This window comes from Stegostoma tigrinum, chromosome 10 (genome assembly GCF_030684315.1).
Source record: "Stegostoma tigrinum isolate sSteTig4 chromosome 10, sSteTig4.hap1, whole genome shotgun sequence".
Classification (NCBI taxonomy): Eukaryota; Metazoa; Chordata; class Chondrichthyes; order Orectolobiformes; family Stegostomatidae; genus Stegostoma; species Stegostoma tigrinum.
The window spans coordinates 28,390,528-28,408,039 of NC_081363.1; the positions used below are offsets into that span (position 1 = coordinate 28,390,528).

At 37.5% G+C, this 17,512-nt stretch overlaps 1 protein-coding gene across 1 annotated transcript in view; it reads right to left on the reverse strand.

The window, feature by feature from the left end:
* Nucleotides 1-291: 291 nt before the first annotated feature.
* rhoj (ras homolog family member J) overlaps nt 292-17,512 on the reverse strand; it is a 55,729-nt gene continuing 38,508 nt past the window's right edge. The window contains exons 3-5 of the mRNA XM_048537343.2: nt 15,295-15,459; nt 14,817-14,912; nt 292-9,623 (exon numbers count right to left, since the gene is read on the reverse strand). Of these exons, the coding sequence (XP_048393300.1) occupies nt 9,477-9,623; nt 14,817-14,912; nt 15,295-15,459 (408 nt within the window). The 3' untranslated portion in view covers nt 292-9,476. The remainder of the gene's footprint in view (nt 9,624-14,816; nt 14,913-15,294; nt 15,460-17,512) is intronic.

A 17,512-nucleotide genomic window follows, 5' to 3' on the forward strand; every position in this document is an offset into this window, starting at 1 on the left:
TCTAACAGCTTTATGGCATGTCAAAATATAGAGAATGAATACTGTATTCGCATCACGTTGTGAAATAAATAATTTGCTATCCTTTCTATGCAAGCACGGAAGTGTGAACTTTCAATTTACAAAACAAATCTACACAGTAACAGAAAAAAAAGCACATTAGCAGGTTTTTCAAGGCATCAAAACTAATCAGGACAAAATACAGACAGAGAAGGTACAATAAACTTTTACTTTCATCAAAAACTATGCACAATAAACAGATTCATACAAAAATTAAGAGTACAAAGCAATTGCTGTAATAGTGAGTACTTAAATCTGTTGCATGGAAATCAAAAGCAAATATGGAATTACATACACAAATGCTAATTACAAGTTGCCTTTCATATTTTAATAAGGTTAAATTATGCGTAATTTGCATTTCTATTGGATTCAAGTTATTGCTGTTTCTGAAACATTAATACCTGTATTTACTTAATACATAGAAACAATATTAAGGCACTAAAAGATATAGTATTTGGATACTGTAAGCAAACTTATTAGTCTTGCTAGAGAGATACTCCAAGCAAAGAATTCTACCCAGTAAAACTGTGATTACTTCCCAACACATTTACAGAAGATTTCATGGTTACCAGTTTGTGCAAAGTGGAAAAGAAGTATTAATTACATGATTTTTATTTCAAGTGCATCACCTTTTGGGTTGAGTGAAAACTGTATCTAGACATAATAATGTTCACATGATTTAGATCTTTGCATCATACAGTGCAATACTTGATCAGGTCACAGGCCAGTGGTACATTCCCATTTTAACAATCTGAAAGACGCACATGAATGTTTATCATCAATAATGGAATTATTTTAACAAAGGACGAAATTGATACAACAGTATGATCTTTCAACGACAGTTTACTAATTTACATTGTGAAATAAAGTCACCTGATAATGTTCTTAAGTTTGCTTGTCTTGATTACATATTTTACTGTGTTTGGAATCTTTTGATTATCAAATATACCTTTATCAAACCATTTTCTGGGGGCATTAATAATTATTTTTGCTGAAAATGCATTGAAATTTGTTAGGAAGTATGGAAGGACGTCATGGAGCATCTGTTATTTGAAAAGAAATTCACAAATTCTCACCAACTGGTATTTATTTATCATTAATTCTTGTAAAAATATGCTAGCCAGTTGTTTCTGCAATTTAATATTCTATTTGAAAATCAGAACATGGTATCAATCCCATGAGACGTACTGATGTAAAGCTGATCTTTATGATTACAGAACTTACTATACCCAAAGTATATATTTCAGAAATGCATTTCACATCTGCACTTAATACTTTCAGTGTTTTGTTATTTGGGCAGTAGTCTTCTGTAGATTAAATTGAAACATTGAGTCAAAATGTGTAGGGTCCAGTATTACGCCAACAGTAAACCCACAAAATACTGTTAAGACCAATTGGCCCAACATTAATTATTCATTGATACATGTTAACACAAGTCAAAAGTATCAACAATTATGCATGCAATATCATTGATTTGTTCATTCTGGTTCTAAGGACATTTCGTCAAGGCCTTCTTAAATGGGAAAACTACTAAGAATTACTACTTAGAAATTCTGGGCATTTTGATACTTCACATTGTTAAAAAAATTAATGATATAACTGTCAATGTATGTTTTGAATGGAAACCAACAAGAACATGATAATTTCAAAATGCAACTACTGTCAATCACACCTAGTTAAGAACGCTGGAGATTTTCTAACTAGATGATATGATTGATAGGTAGATAGAAAGACAGAGCCCTCTGAAACTTAAAATCGTGCCAAAATTTTAACTTGGAGCTGGTGACACATCAAACAAATGACAAATGGACAACTGTACTGCCTGGTAATAACTGGCGTAGAAGTCTTTCTTTATATCTTAAGGTTTGCATCCCCTAAATACTTGTGCTTCACAACACAGCATTCAGCTTATACAATGAATTATAGATAAATTACTATAACGTGCATGCTTTTATTGTTTATCCTGAGCAAAATTACGGTGCCTGATATTCCATAGACAACTTACCTGCAGAAGATTGCTGTTCTTCGAGCTCTTAAAAGGGGTTAATGCAGTGCAGAGTGATATAAAATACTGCTATGTTCGAGAAACATGTACATGTAATAAAAGTACAGCATTTCCCAGCCAATAATTAAATTGGTAACTGGAAGACCACAGACATTTTTCTGAAAGGTTTCTCAGCTTAAATGCCACAGCCAATAACTTTATAAATATTGGAAGATTAAAGGCCAGCCAGCCCAACACTCCTGTTTTAAGAAAGATTCCAGTTTCTTAAAGCTGCAAATGAATTAGGTGAATCAATGAAAAATTTGCAGACTATACTATCACACTTATATGGATGTCATTTCTATTAATACCATTCTAATGTGGTATTAGATCATGCTATGAGACTATTTTAAATGGCATCTAAATATCCTTGAGAAGTTGAAGTTTAAAGCAGTGCTCTGTAAAGTCCTTCATTTGTTTGCCATTACAAATTACAGTACGGAATGAATGATCTGTTTGCGTAGCACAGCACTAACACCATTTCCACTCATCTTCCGTTGCACTCTCTGCCACAACCATCCATCAATGCCAGTGAGACAGAAATGTTTTCTTCCAACAAGCTCTCATCTATCATCACAATACTTGTTTACCTGCCTGCCAGTCTCTAATTGCAATTTTAGAAAAACAAGATTAAAATCTGAAAGCAAGTTAATTCAGGATATCTCATAAACAGAAAGCAGGCAGTGTTTCCATTGAGAATATTTCCAGAGCAAAGAAATTGGATCGGACATCGCAACAATTACAAATCGACAATTTCTAATATGTTGTGCAGTTAGACCAACTAGATGTAGAATAAAATATCTCTGATCCAGATATTAAAATTTCAAAGACAAAAATTGCATTCATTTAGTGCCTTTATTGATCTCAGGACATCCCACAGTGCTTTACAGCCAATGAACAATTTCTAATGTGTAGTCAGTTTCATGATTTTTATATATTAAAACTTTATTGTGTCCCATCCACCTGTTTCACAAATTTACTCAAAAAGGGCCAACAGATGTTTTCTATTTAGAGAATGCTTGGTTTCAAATATTGTTTTGTTTTTTTAAAATGGTAATCTGGAATTTGTCAGGCAGATTAACATGGAATTCTGGCAACTGATCAAATAGCACTTGCTTGAAGGAAACAAGGTTTGTCTTGTTGTCATTTATTGATGAATGGCTGTAATATTCTGTAATTATACAACACAGTAATATGTTGATCCAACATGCAGTATCTATTGCTGTTGAGCCCAGAGAGGAAAAAGAGAAAATTACTGGTCATCCACAGCAGCTGATATACCAGCACATTTATCATAATATTCCCTTGACCATGAAAAATCCTGGATCACAGGAACATATTTGTTGCACTGGATGAAAACACCCAAATCCCCACCCTTCAAACAAAGCCTACATGCAATTAAATTGAACTTTTTGGGGTTTTTTTGGTTGAGTCACTTTCCACTGGAGACCAGGCTGAATGCCTGTTCTCAGCAATTCAGAGGACACTGGAGTTTTATTTTATTTTTTCATCCTGTTCTATTCTCCCATACTGAAGAACCACAACTTCAGTTTATTTCATCCTTATTGTCTTAACTTGTCTTTTCCATTACAATTAAGCAGCTAATTGTTTATTGTGTATCAAAATTAACCATTAAAATGCAAGTCATTAAATTGGGTTTTAGATCATTTGTTGGTGCTGCGTTCATTCCATTAAAATGTTTTATTATAACATGACTTTTTAAGAAGTGTTTCTCAAGCACAAGAATAAATTTCTGGGCCCTATGCAATGAAGTAGTTATTACAGTACACAGCATGAGAAAGAGGAAGGGGAATGAAATGGAGTTTCTCCTTTGGAGAACCAAACATATTGCTTCAGAATGGAAGATGGAGGAAGTTTTGGGGTGGGGTGGTGGTCTAGTGAGGTGCTATCACGATACAGGATACAGAGTTCAGACTTTGAAACAGTCGGAGCATAGTGATTTTAGAGATTTGTCCATGGTGGTTTGGCAGGAGTCAGAATTACAGTGTAGAGGCATCAAAGGATGCATTCACAGGTATAAAAAAAGGAGGGTGGAAAAAAAGCAGAGATTTGTAAAACAGGAAGAACATTTTGGTACTGACACACAGGTGCACAGAAAGTTAGTAAAAATAAATTTGGAGGAGGATAATCTTGCAAGAATTACAGGATTTAGGTGGAGGGGCGGGGCACAAGTTGTGGTATTTTGTATGAATTGATGTTTCAGGAGGATTGAGGAGGCACAGGCAGCAAGACGGGGATTAATGGTAGCAAAAGATAGCAGCGTGGGTGTAATTTTATAGGGGTGGAAGAAAACACTTTTCATCAGTGAGGAAAGATGAGGGAAGAAACTGAGCCCAATGCCACATCCAGATAGTTTTCTCAGCTGCCAAATGAAACTGCTAAAGCCCATCCACTTTCAAAGTCATAATACCAGTCATATCCATTTTAAGCTAGGGCTGTCAATTACAAAAATCCCTTAAAACCCTTCAAAAGCTGAACTTGTATTTCAAACTCTGAGGGCTATTTACCTTATTTAAAATAAAGTGAAAATAATCATACACAATGTTGATAAGTTTTGTTGACTAGATTTCTTGATTCCTTCCATGAAAATTAAGTTTAAATTGCAACATCTAATTTGGATTTGTTTTCCAAGCCCAATTTTCAGTACTCACCCAGGTTTTCGAGTAAGAGATTTCTGTTTAGTTAAAAGAAATCAACCCAAGATCCAGAATACATTGGAAAATAAGCTACTCAGCATGCTTCCAACCATACTTACACTCATCTCACTTAATCTCTTGTTGCACTTGTGCAGCATCTGAAGGGAATTCTTTCCTGACAGCATGAAAACTGAATATCATTCAAAGATTATCAATATGCATGCAAGTTAAAGCACATAAACATTGCATTCAAGGCTAAAACATCAGTCAATTGAATTGAAAGTTATTCCTTTTTAAAATCAATTTCTAATTTATTGTCCATAGTAATTTAAAATAGATTGCTTATGACTTTGTATCTATGTTCAATCAAAAGGTGGCCTAGTTTATTTTGTGCTTAGCTTTTTCTCTCCCACCTGGTATGTGGACCCACCAAAAAACTTAAAAAAAAACAGCCCAATCGATCATTTAATGTGAACTGTCCAATGTTCCTGACAAAATAGACAGTTATTATTTTTCCAATGTGTATTAAGTCAATACATTAAACAGTCTTGACAAAACTTAATTTAATATAGTTGTTAATGATTACTGATGCAAGAACTTTATAAAGCAATAAGTATGGATTACTTCATTCTAATGGATAGTAATGGACTTGTCTGCTGGTTGCAATTGAACTAATGAGGAGGTGAATACATATGTATTGTGCTTCATATATAAAAAAAATGCAAGTTCAAGATTGTAATCCTCATGTGTGTCAGTTGTCTAAAAAAAACCTTGGAACTTGCAAATAGTTATAGCCCTCCCACACACAAAACAAAAATTGGATTCCTACTCCAACCTGCAATGACCAGGATATCAGTAAGTATAGAACAATTGAAATAGTTGACTCTTAAGAAACAAAGATTGCTGGACTGAAACAAATAAAAATGGTAGCAAATGCTCAATTAGATCTGTTAAAAATATAGTCAGCTTATTAGATTAGAACCCCTATTACATTGAGTTACACCTCAGCTAGTTTTAATTGAAAACATAAAGTTTCCTATTTGTTTGCCCGTAAGTTTGGCAGATCGCTGAAATGCAGCAAAACAGCCCTACTACAAAACGTCACATTAACACTGGATTCCAAGAGCAACAGTTAGAACACCCACCATGTAATATTTCTCAATGCTCAAACTTAAATGAATTGTTCAGCCTAGAAAATCAGAGTTCATAGTTAATTTAGGCTTTGTCTATGATACTTAGTTCTATCAATATTTAGATTGTTTGGCATTCTGACACTGTTTCAAGCCTACGTCTCCTTAGAACATTTTGTAGATAACAGATCCAGAATGAAAGATGTAATTCATTTCATTTAAAATCACCCTCTTCTCTCAATCTTCCAAGACCTATCAGCAAGATATTCCATTAAATTTTCTCATTTTATGAGCTAAACTGTGCCTTCAAAATGAGAGTTTGAGATACATATACATCCACAGCTTTTACATTTACTCTCAGAACTGGCTTACCATACTTAGCTTATATTCATATTTTAACTGCATGTAGTAAGTTTTGGAAAAAACAATTAAAGAACGCTTTAGTTCCAGGACACTTTTGGTTGCTGATTACCTTTACATGAAACAAAAAAGCAATGTACTCCATAGTGATCCCAAGTTCACATCACTTGCAATGACTAAGAAAACTCCTGAACAGTGTACTTGAAAACATTTTGATCTACATTCCTTTGCCAGCTGGTAGCCTTTTGCATGTGTAAGAAGTGCAAATAAAATGTTGGCTTCCGAAGCCAGCTCTTACTAAGAAAACAACTAACAAGAGCATGACTGATTGTAATGCACCTGATCATATCGGGCATATTTATTTACTTGCACATATCTGGTTATCGTGATGCAAAATGATATAATTAAGACACAAAAATATCGGCTTGTGCTTATTTCTTTCAGTAAAAAGAACAAATAACTTGCACAGCATGCTGCTAATTATCGTAGCAATAAGTTAGTATTCATGAAAGTAGCTCTGCGCAATGCCAAAGTTACAATTTCAAACATTCAGAAAACTTCTGGTTATCACAATGGAAATAGAAAGAAACAGATTGAAGGTCCCATTGGCATAATAGCAGAATCGATGGCGCTAGTAATTATTTTTTGGAAAATCTTAATCTAGCAAATCAAATCAGGATGATTTCAATATTAAAATCTTCTGACTGAGCCAGTGCTGTTCTGAAAAGTTTGGGAGTTCTTGAACGGCTTGAAATGATTCAACTCAACAAAAAAGTTAGTCAAATTGGAGCACTATTCATCTTATGTGCCGTACACAACAGTTGTCATCACAATCCTGATTTCAAGTGATAAATATAACAAATGCATATTTGCATAACAAGTCAGAACGTAAATTGTACTTACCAGCCATATGGTAAGCTGATATTTATTAGCAGCCCAGAATTACAGAGGATTTAGTGGCACTTGCTGTCTTAACTACGTAAATCATCTGATAACTTGTGGCAAGGAAAAGATACCCTGTAAATTGCAAAATCACCACAAGTTGCTGGATGAATAGCACCATTGATATTTAAATTCTAATTCTTCCCTTACTTTTCTCTCTCTCTCTCTCTCTCTCTCTATCTATTTTTTGGATCCAACCTTGATCTCCATATTACACTTCCTGCACCTTCTCTCCGACACAATCATTCTCCAGTTTCCTTCTCAAAGTATCAATTTCACTACTTAAATGAGTTACATTCTAGGTCCCACTGTCTACCAAGGTTCCAAACGTCCTTTACCCCTCACTGTGTCCTTATTAGCCTGCAGTTCCAACAGCTTACAGGACAAACACGGGGTGAAGGGAGAGGGAAGAACTTTAATATTAGGGCTCATCACAAATTGACAAATTCAACAAATTTTGGGCCAATATGCTTCATGAATTGAAGAGAGTTATTCTGGATTCACAGTAGCACATGGCTTAACTGAAGTACAGTGTGAACTGAGATACATCATGAAGATATTCCCTACTAGACTTTTCTGGTCACGTTATGTAGCTCAGTAAACATCATCGCCTCAACATAGTTTTCTCTGTGTTTCTTTGTACTGGTCTGAATGAAAAGGAGTCGTTATATTTAACCCGACGACCGTGGTCCAAGGCAACTTGTATCCAAAAGTGTGATATTGTGCTTTCATAAAGAGAACATTTCTTTTGAATATTTGGGACAAACAAACATTATGGGTGTAAAGAATGGAAACAGAATATACAATAGATATTTTTCATAGAAAGAGTAATGAGAGAATCTATTCACTAAATTACCTTGGCTTCTACCGGTCTGCTTAGGGTGGTAGCTGTAGAGGTCAGGTGCAAAATCACAGGAGGGTTTGAAGCAAGTTTATTTACTATTAAGTAATCAAATGCATGCCAATTTCAGAAAGTAATTAAGTTGCTTAGATCGTTTTCTTTTTCCTTCCCCATTTCTATTTTTTGGCTTATGTGCACTATTGCTGAGTGGGAAACTATGATCGCAGGCCTCTGCTTGGTAAAAGTTGTGGAAGAATGAACTGTTAGAGATTCGTTCAAATTTTCTCTTCCTGCTGTGGAGATGCACCTGCCCTCTGCTCAGTATCAACAAACTGGAGTAAAAAAATCAAGGTGACATTCCTCAATGATGCCATGCATCAATACATCAATGCAAGATGCTACCAACCTACTTAGCAAGTAGAATTACTCCTTTCCACAAAACTGAACAACACGAATCCTGGTTTTACCTAGCATGCTACTTGAATTTTAGTCAGAGGATAGTATTCTTAAAATGAAATATGCAAGTCATGGTCATCAATAATTTGATAGATCTTTTTTTAAAAAAAACCTGAGTGCTAACAGGCCACAAGACAAAGCATCTTTTGCTGCAGGAAAAACAAAACAAAACAAAACAAAAGATGTTACTTGGGTACAAATGTTTTAAATTGTCATGAGAGAATGAAGTTTATCAGTTAACTTTCTATGGAGTTAGGAAAGCTAGGATTTCATGATCTCATTTAAAATCTTAGGTTTTCAATTCTACATGTAGTGCAGATGTTATAAAATAATGCCAGCTTGCTAATGATGTCATGTGGCCATTATCACAATGCTTCAGAAATACCAGCTTAATGGAGTTATTCATTAATTCTTACATGGCTACAAGTGTTCAGATGCCTACTGTAAATTGCAATAAATGCTCATCCAAACTTCTGGACGGCAGTACAGCATAAATACTGAGGTCTTCAAATTGCATTAGCTGAGCTTATAAATAGCTGCATAAGGCCACAAAAATAATTAGCCAAAAGTAACAGGTTTTCAATGCAGTGCTTCAATGTGTTCTGTCTAACACCTTTGGCTCTTTTGCTCCTCAGACTTCCCAGTAACATCTCTGCCATAAGAACATTTTCAACAATGGCTCAGTGCTTTGCAGCCAGGCTTGAGAGAATATGCAGCCTGGCAATTTGAAAAGTGACCAGTAGTTAGCAGTAAACTAATATGACTTTTGTGAGGTTCGATAGTTTTAAGTTAGTCCACTACTGCAGATAATTCCTCACTGGACCCGCTCTCCATCTCTCCATCATGTTAAGGAATCAGGAAAGATTGTTTTTCCTTTTCCAAATATTCTCAGTTTAAAAAGCTTACTGCTTTTACAATCAGCTTCACTGTTATTAGTCAACCAGAACTTGCTTTCTTGCAACATTCCTCCTTTGTCCTCTGGCATTCCATCATATAATTGCACAACATACACGACATTTCGCACAACCTCTTTTCCTCTTTTTGGGGTGGAAAACTGTCAAAATTGCTTCATCAAAGACAGCTTTCAATCCTTTCTGTGTGAGGGCAGAGCATTCCAGGTAACACTGTGCTCCAATCTGAAAGAGAAAAAAAAAAGAAATCCACTTTTGCTTTCAGATGTAAACCTAAACTAGGGTTTACAACAGATCTACTATCATAGGAATCAGATGCCACATGGTTTAAATTGGCTATGAATTTTAGTGGAAACATTCAGGCATACAGCAGGTTCTTAATATCACATGTACGTTTTGAAGCGTTAGGCGCAAATAAGAATCTTTAGTTTCCTCAAACCACACAAAGTGTTAAAAAATAAAAAGTCCATACTGGTCAGGATACAGTGCTCCGTCATTGATGGCCCAATTCAGCATTCATTTCTCTGAAAATACTGAGTAAATCTGTAGAATTTGGGGTGAGGTAGTGGCAACAGAAGTAACATCAATGGTTTCAACTAATACTCCAAGGACAGGGAATCAAATCCACCATGACTGCTGATGGAACTTCAAAAGTCAAACGAATGGTAAACTTAGCATCATTTATGCATGATATGTTCCATGAAGCTACCATTGAACTGTCTTTTTAAAACTGTAGACCCCACTGGATAGGCCAACATCTATTGCTCATCGCTAATTGCGCAGACGGTAGTTAAGAGTCAACCACATTGTTGTGGATCTAGATAGTGTGCAGGCCCGACCAGGCAAGGATTGTACATTTTCTTCGAAAAAACAGAATAGTGAATGACATTTGACAGTGCTTACATATTTACTTATTAGAACAACTTTTTTGTTTTAGAAAGAAAAATTGACTTCAATTGGTGCTATCTGCCATAGAATCATACAGCGTAGAAACAGACCCTTCAGGCCAACCAGTCCATGCTGAACATAATCTCAAACTAAACTAGTCCCACCTGCCTACACTTGGTGTATATCCCTCCAACACTTTCCCATCCATGTACTTATCCAAGTATCTTTTCAACATGGTACAGTTGGTTCTGCTATAACATGTGAATTGGTTTTAACACAATTGAATAATTTAGACTTCTATTTGTAGAATACCAACTTTCCTTACCTGTATTGGCTATATATGGGTGATTCTGGCCCCATTAGTTTAAGTGGCACGGCTATCATGCAATTTTCTCATAGTACAAGATCACACAAGAACGGAACTATTGCATTAAATCAGTAACTGTGTCTGCATCCACCACTTCCTCAGGAAGTTCATCCCACATGTGGACCACCCTCTGTGTAAAAAATTTGCCCGTTATGTCATTTTAAATCTCACCTTTCACATTAAAAACATGACCCGTAACTTTGAAACCCCCACCCGAGGGAAATGACACCACTAACCCTATCTATAGCACTCATGATTTTATAAGTATCTTAACCTCTTACGCTCCAGCAAAAAAAAAGTCTCAGCCTTTCTTCATAACTCAAACCTTCCATTCACAGCAACATCCTGGTAAATCTAATCTGAAGCCTCTCTTTTTTAATATCCTTGCCATGCTGGGATTCAAACTCTTTTTTTTTTGCAGTGTGGCAACAGGTCCTTTGGCCCAACAAGTCCACACCGACCTGCAGAAAATCCCAACAAGACCCATCCACCTATAAGAGATAATGGGAACTGCAGATGCTGGAGAATCCAAGATAACAAAGTGTGAAGCTGAATGAACACAATGGGCCAAGCAGCATCTCAGGAGCACTCTGAAGGGTCTAGGCCCAAAACGTCAGCTTTTGTGCTCCTGAGATGCTGCTTGGCCTGCTGTGTTCATCCAGCTTCACACTTTGTTATCTTCCATCCACCTATAACCCACCTAATCTACACGCCCCTAAACACTACAGGCAATTTAGTATGACCAATCCACCTAGCCTACACATCTTTGGACTGTGGGAGGAAAGCAGAGTACCCAGAGGAAACCCACACAGGCACGGGGAGGATGTGCAAACTCCACACAGACAGTCGCTCGAGGGTGGAATCGAACCCCAGCTTCTTGGTGCGGTGAGACAGCAGTCCTAACCACTGAGCCACCGTGCCACCTCCACCACACAGGCCTGGAGTTCTGGGTTGCTATTCCAGTGACATAAAAACAATGTCACTACAATATTAACACCTCAGTCTTCTAAAAAAAGGGAGGGGGAACAAATAAAAATGGTGAGGGAGAAATTTGTTTTCCTTAGAGTGGTTTGATCTAAAGGAAACTTCAGACGCGTAGGAATCTGGATAACTCTCATCGACCCTTAGAGATAACCCGGTAAAACACTCAAGTTTTAGTGCGAAATGGAGATGCTCTACAAAGATTGGCCTCGGCAGCAACATTCACATCCCGAGAAAGAATAACACTTTAAATGATTCTGAACAAATTGTGGGTCAAAATTTAGATCTAATTCAAAAATTAAAATTAAAATGTTCAAAATTATTTTCCCCCTAGCGTGGAACATGGACATCACTGGCTGGCCAACATTTATTGCCATCCCTAGTTGCCCTTGCGAAAGTGGCGGTGAGCTGCCTTCTTGAACCGCTGCACTCCATGTGCTGTAATTGACTCTCAATGCCATTAGGGAAGGAATTCCAAGAAACTGACTCAGCAGCAGTGAAGGACTAGTGATATAGTTCCATGTCAGAATGGGGAGGTGCTTGGAGGGAAACTTAGAGGTGGTGGTGTTCCCATGTATGTGCTGTCCTTGTCCTTCAAGATGTAAGTGATCGCAGGTTTGGAAGGTGCTGACGAAGGAGCTTTGGTGAATTTCAGCAGTGCATCTCGTAAATATAGTACACACTGCTGCTACTGAACATTGGTAGTGGAGAGAGTGGATGTGGTTCCAATCAAGTAGGCTACTTTGTTCGGGATGGTATCAAGCTTCAAGAGTGTTTTTGGAGCTATACAGTGGGGATAATTTCATCACACGCCTGAATTGTGCCTCATATAGCATGGACAGGCTTTGGGGAGTCACCACAGTATTTCCAGCTCCTCTTATACTTTTGTAGCCAGTATTCATACAACAAATACAGTTGAGTTTCTGGTCATTGGTAATTGTACCAGCCTCTAACACTTTCTGTGGCAGCTCATTCCATTCATGCATCACCCTCCCTTTGAAAACAATTCCACTTAGGTCTCTTTTAAATCTTTCCCCTCTCACCTTAAACCTATGCTCTCTAGTTTTGGACTCCCAATCCTGGGAGAAAGACCTTGACTATTCACCCTATCTATGCTCCTCATGATTTTATAAATCTCCACAAAAAGGTCACCCCTCAGCTTCCAATGCTCCAGGGAAAATAGCCCCAGCCTATTAGCCTCTTCCTATAGTTCAAACACTCCAATCCTGGCATCATCCTCATAAATCGATTCTGAACCCTTTCAAGTTTCACAATATCCTTCTTATAGCAGGAAGGCCAGAATTAAATGCAGGATTCCGAAAGTGGCTTCATCAATGTCCTGTGTGGCCACAACATGACCTCCCAGCTCCTTTACTCCATGCACTGACCAATAAAGGCAAGCATATCAAATGCCACCTTCACTATTCTATCTAACTGCAACTCTACTTTCAAAGAACTATGAAGCACTGCAAGGTCTCTCTGTTTAGCAACAGTCCCCAGGACCTTACCATTAAGTGTACAAGTCCTGCCTTGATTTGCCTTTCCAAATGCAACACCTTACATTTATCTAATTTACATTTATCCATCTGCCACTCCTCAGCCCATCTGATCAAGGTCCCATTGCACTCTGAAGTAACCTTCCTGATTGTCCACTACAACTCCAATTTTGGCGTCATCTCAAAACTTATTATAACTAGACCTCATACGTTCACACCCAAATCATTTACATAAATGACGAATAGGAGTGGACCCAGCACTCATCCTTGCGGCTCACCACTGGTCACAGGCCTCCAGTCTGAAAAGCAACCCTCCACACCTCGAGTCTCCTACCTTCGTGCCAGCTTTGTATTCATGACCCCATCAGTCCCCTGTGCTTCAAGGAGAGCATCCCTTGTCTATCCAATCTCTCCTCACAATGAATTCTGAAGCCTAGTCAACATCCTGGTAAATTTCCTCTGCACCCTCTCAAGTTCAATCACAACACTCCCATGATTCGGACTCCGGAACAGACATACAATGGCCTAACCAACTCTTTATACCGTTCCAGCATAGCCTCCTTGCTCTTAAACTCTTGTCTCAGTTAATTGAACATTAACATTTTCTGCTGAGGAGATCAGCAAAAATGACAGTATACCTAGAATACACAACTTAGGCAGTGAAGACCAATATGAGGGCTTTGAGACAAAAGGCATTTGCTTGTTATTACTGATAAAAATAAGTCCTGTTTGAGAAGCTATTTAAAATAAAGCGTGTTTCATGATTTCAATAACAAATGTTGGTTGAGGCTAAAAAGCAATGTTTTGGTCAAATATAAAATTCAAAACCTGACTGCAGATATTCATAGAAGCAGCTTTATTCCACTTGAGTTTGGCACCTGAGAATAATCTACAAGCCACGGTTGAAAAGTATTTGGAGGCGGAGGGGGGCTGCCAAAATTGTTCAACAATTTATAAGCTTAACGCAGTACCTTTTTTTAAAATTGGAGAAAATGGATAGATTGCTGCCTGCTTTCTGGGATGAGCAAAGTGAAGAATTCACTTGACATGTGTACAGGTCACAACTGTTTTGAGAGCTGGCATTTGCATTCTGCAGCTGGTGTCAAACTTACAGTCTATCTAACCACAAATTTCCTTTTATTAGTGGCAGCAGATTTGATAGCAACTTTAAGGAAAACTGGATACGTACAGTACTTGAAAATGTAGGATATGAAGGGCTACAGGGAAACAGCAGGGGAGTAGGTCCAACTAGATAACTCTTCCAAAGAGCTGGCATTGTTAAGACTGGCTGATTGGCCTCCTTCCTTGCTGTATTCTTTTAAAGAACCAGGACGTGTTTCCCCATAGTTTACCAGAACAAGCTACAATACATTGTTAGTCGATTTCTTTCATTTAAAAGAGACTCATACCAGACAACATGACAGAAACTCTTCCTCTAAAGAACGCTTTAACTTTTGGGGAAAAAAAAAGAAAAAGAGGAATTTTAATATTATTGAAGCATCGGCTTTGTTTGCTGAGGTTGTGGAGAACAGTTCATGACAATGCCAATTCTATCACCTACGTAGTCATTAACCGTTGCATTACAGTGACCAGTGTTGGCAGAGAAAAGGCTCCTGCACAAGACTTGCTTAGTTATAAATGCATTCAGAATTCTTATCATTTAAAAATCTCCAAAACAAGAATTACCTCTTTAGCCAATTTCACACCTTGTTCATACGTGATGGGTTTTTCCTTCATGTGAATTAATCGGGCCAGTGTTTTGGGATCATCTCTCAGATCAATCTGCAAAGTATATTTTCATGGGAAAATTTTAGACTTTCATATTTACCTTCTGGTACAATAAATTTTACCCCAGCACTCACTGTTATTTACCATGAGAGTTAATTTCTATAAAATAACATTTGACAGCCTGTGCAAGGGAGAACTGAGCTGGCAACTTGTGACAATACTTTCAAACCTGCCTTTAGGTACTGCTACAAATGTGACGATATTTCATTTGGAATATATCAGTTCACTTACTTTGTAGTTTTCTGATCATCTCCCTTGAACAAAAAACATTGCCCACAGAGAAATAATGTTTTAATGGAAAGATAATAGTTTGGCAAAGAAGCTAGACAGAGTCACAGAAACATCCATCTACGAAGACTATGAAGTGTTATCATACCTGAGTTCCAATCAGGACATAAGGCACATGTGGCATACATGCTTTAAGCTCAGGCACCCATTCCTCTTGCACATTGTGATAAGATGCAGGATTTACCACAGAGAAGCAAATCAAAAACACATCAGTGTTTGGATAAGAGAAAGGTCTCAGTTGATTGTAGTCCTCCTATAACAAATAAAAGGTAAGAGTATTATAACATTCTATCAATCCCAATTTATTCTGCTTTATTCCAAGATTAATTTTGTTTGTATGCTTGCAAAACATTTTACAGTAACGAGACAGCATTCCAATAAGTTACATTTACATAAGATATCCAGGTGACTGGATTTACCTCCTCTGATGTTGATATGCAATGGGTTTAAATGGACTGCAATAGACAGATTTTCATTAAAAAGTCTTTAAAAAAAAACAAAACAAGGCATTGCACAACAGGTAAGAAGGTGTAGAGCTGGATGAACACAACAGGCCAAGAAGCTTCTTTGGAGCAGGAAAGCTGACGTTTCGGGAGAAGGGTCTAGGCCTGAAACGTCAGCTTTCCTGCTCCTAAGATGTTGCTTGGCCTGCTGTGTTCATCCAGCTCTACACTTTGTTATCTCGAATTCTCCAGCATCTGCAGTTCCTACTATCTCTATTGCACAACAAGTACACAGCTTCTTACATAACTCAGGTTTCAGCACCCATTTAAAGGAATTATACATGCGACACTCAGATAATTTACTTTTAATATTCTCACTCTTCAGAACATTCACTCAGCACATTCTAAACAGAACATTGCACAAAGATTAATATTCACCACAATGTCAGTGCATAGATATTTATGTTGTTTCAAATTCTTTGCAAAAGCTAAAATGGATGAGAATTCTACAGTACAAAATTCTATAAAGTACAGCTTGATATTTAATGGGGAAGCGGACCTTGAACTTTTTAAGAAAGAGTCTTCCTAATAGGCATTTTATCTGACACAGTCAATTAAGAACCAATCTTAAAGTAAACTATAGGAAAGCACAGCTATATTACAACGAAGCATGACCACAACAATTTACACCTTAAAAACAAAACGGTAATGCGTTAATATTGATAGCCAGTAGATGGAGTACTACTTTGATGACAAACTGTAAAAAAGTGGACAGGATCTTCTACTACAGAATTCAAGTATTTGACAATTTTCCAAGGTTATAAAGTTGATATGGTACTGTCTCAATTTTACACTGCATGAACTAAGTGCATACCCATGCATACAAAAACTTAAAAACTGCACTCACAGGTCAAAGTATCTGAACGACTGAATAGAATTAAAAGAGAGAGAGTCTGTTAAAAGAAGCACTGGGACCTTAAGAGCTTCACATTATTGCCAAGAGGCGTGTTATTAATAAAATGAATTTGCAAGTCAAAGAAACTGAAATCGCTCAACTTAAAATGTAAAAAAACTGAACAGCGGAATGTTTAACTTCCTTCCATTTTACTTCACAGTGTGAATCACTGGTGTAGCACAATATAAAAATTGAGGCACCAGCAGAACTGTACAACATAACAACTTTTTTCCCTTATCTAGAGTCAATGGTTTAACTTGGCTTTTAATAGAATGTTCTTTTAAACAAATAAGCTATTGATATTGATGGTGGATACTGGAAACAGGGAACAAATTATATTTTTTCAACAGTGAATGCAAGGATTGATGAAGCAACTTTGGTTAATGTCACATTACGCCAAAGAGGCAGAAGGCAGGCCTGAATGTTTCAGAGACTCCCTCAAAAGTGGGAACAGAGAGGTGCATGGTGGTGGGGATGCACAAAAGCTTTTTGTGGTTGGAGATCCAAAGTTTTGAAAGGGTAAAAGGTTACTGTGCCTTCAGAGACTACCGCTCAGCCTAGCTGGTTAGTCATAGCTGCCATAGAACATTACTCTGGTCCCATTGCAGAGAGGGATTGGAGGCAAACAGGAACTGGAGCTCACTTGGCCCTGCGCAGGTGGCATGGACAGTGAACATTTGTGCTGGCACATTGAAGGAAGTTGGCACTGCATTGGCACCACAGGCTCAGAAGAGTGGCAAATCTGCCGAGAACAACAGCTAAATAGAAGGGAGTCCCCCAGCTGGCCTTTCAGGAAGGAATCTCAGGCTTTGGGTCCCCAGAGGTGAAGAACCTTCCACAGGAAAAGCAAAAACCCTGGGCATCAGGGAATATGAGAGAGGAAGCAGGGGCAGGAAAGCAATGGCAGC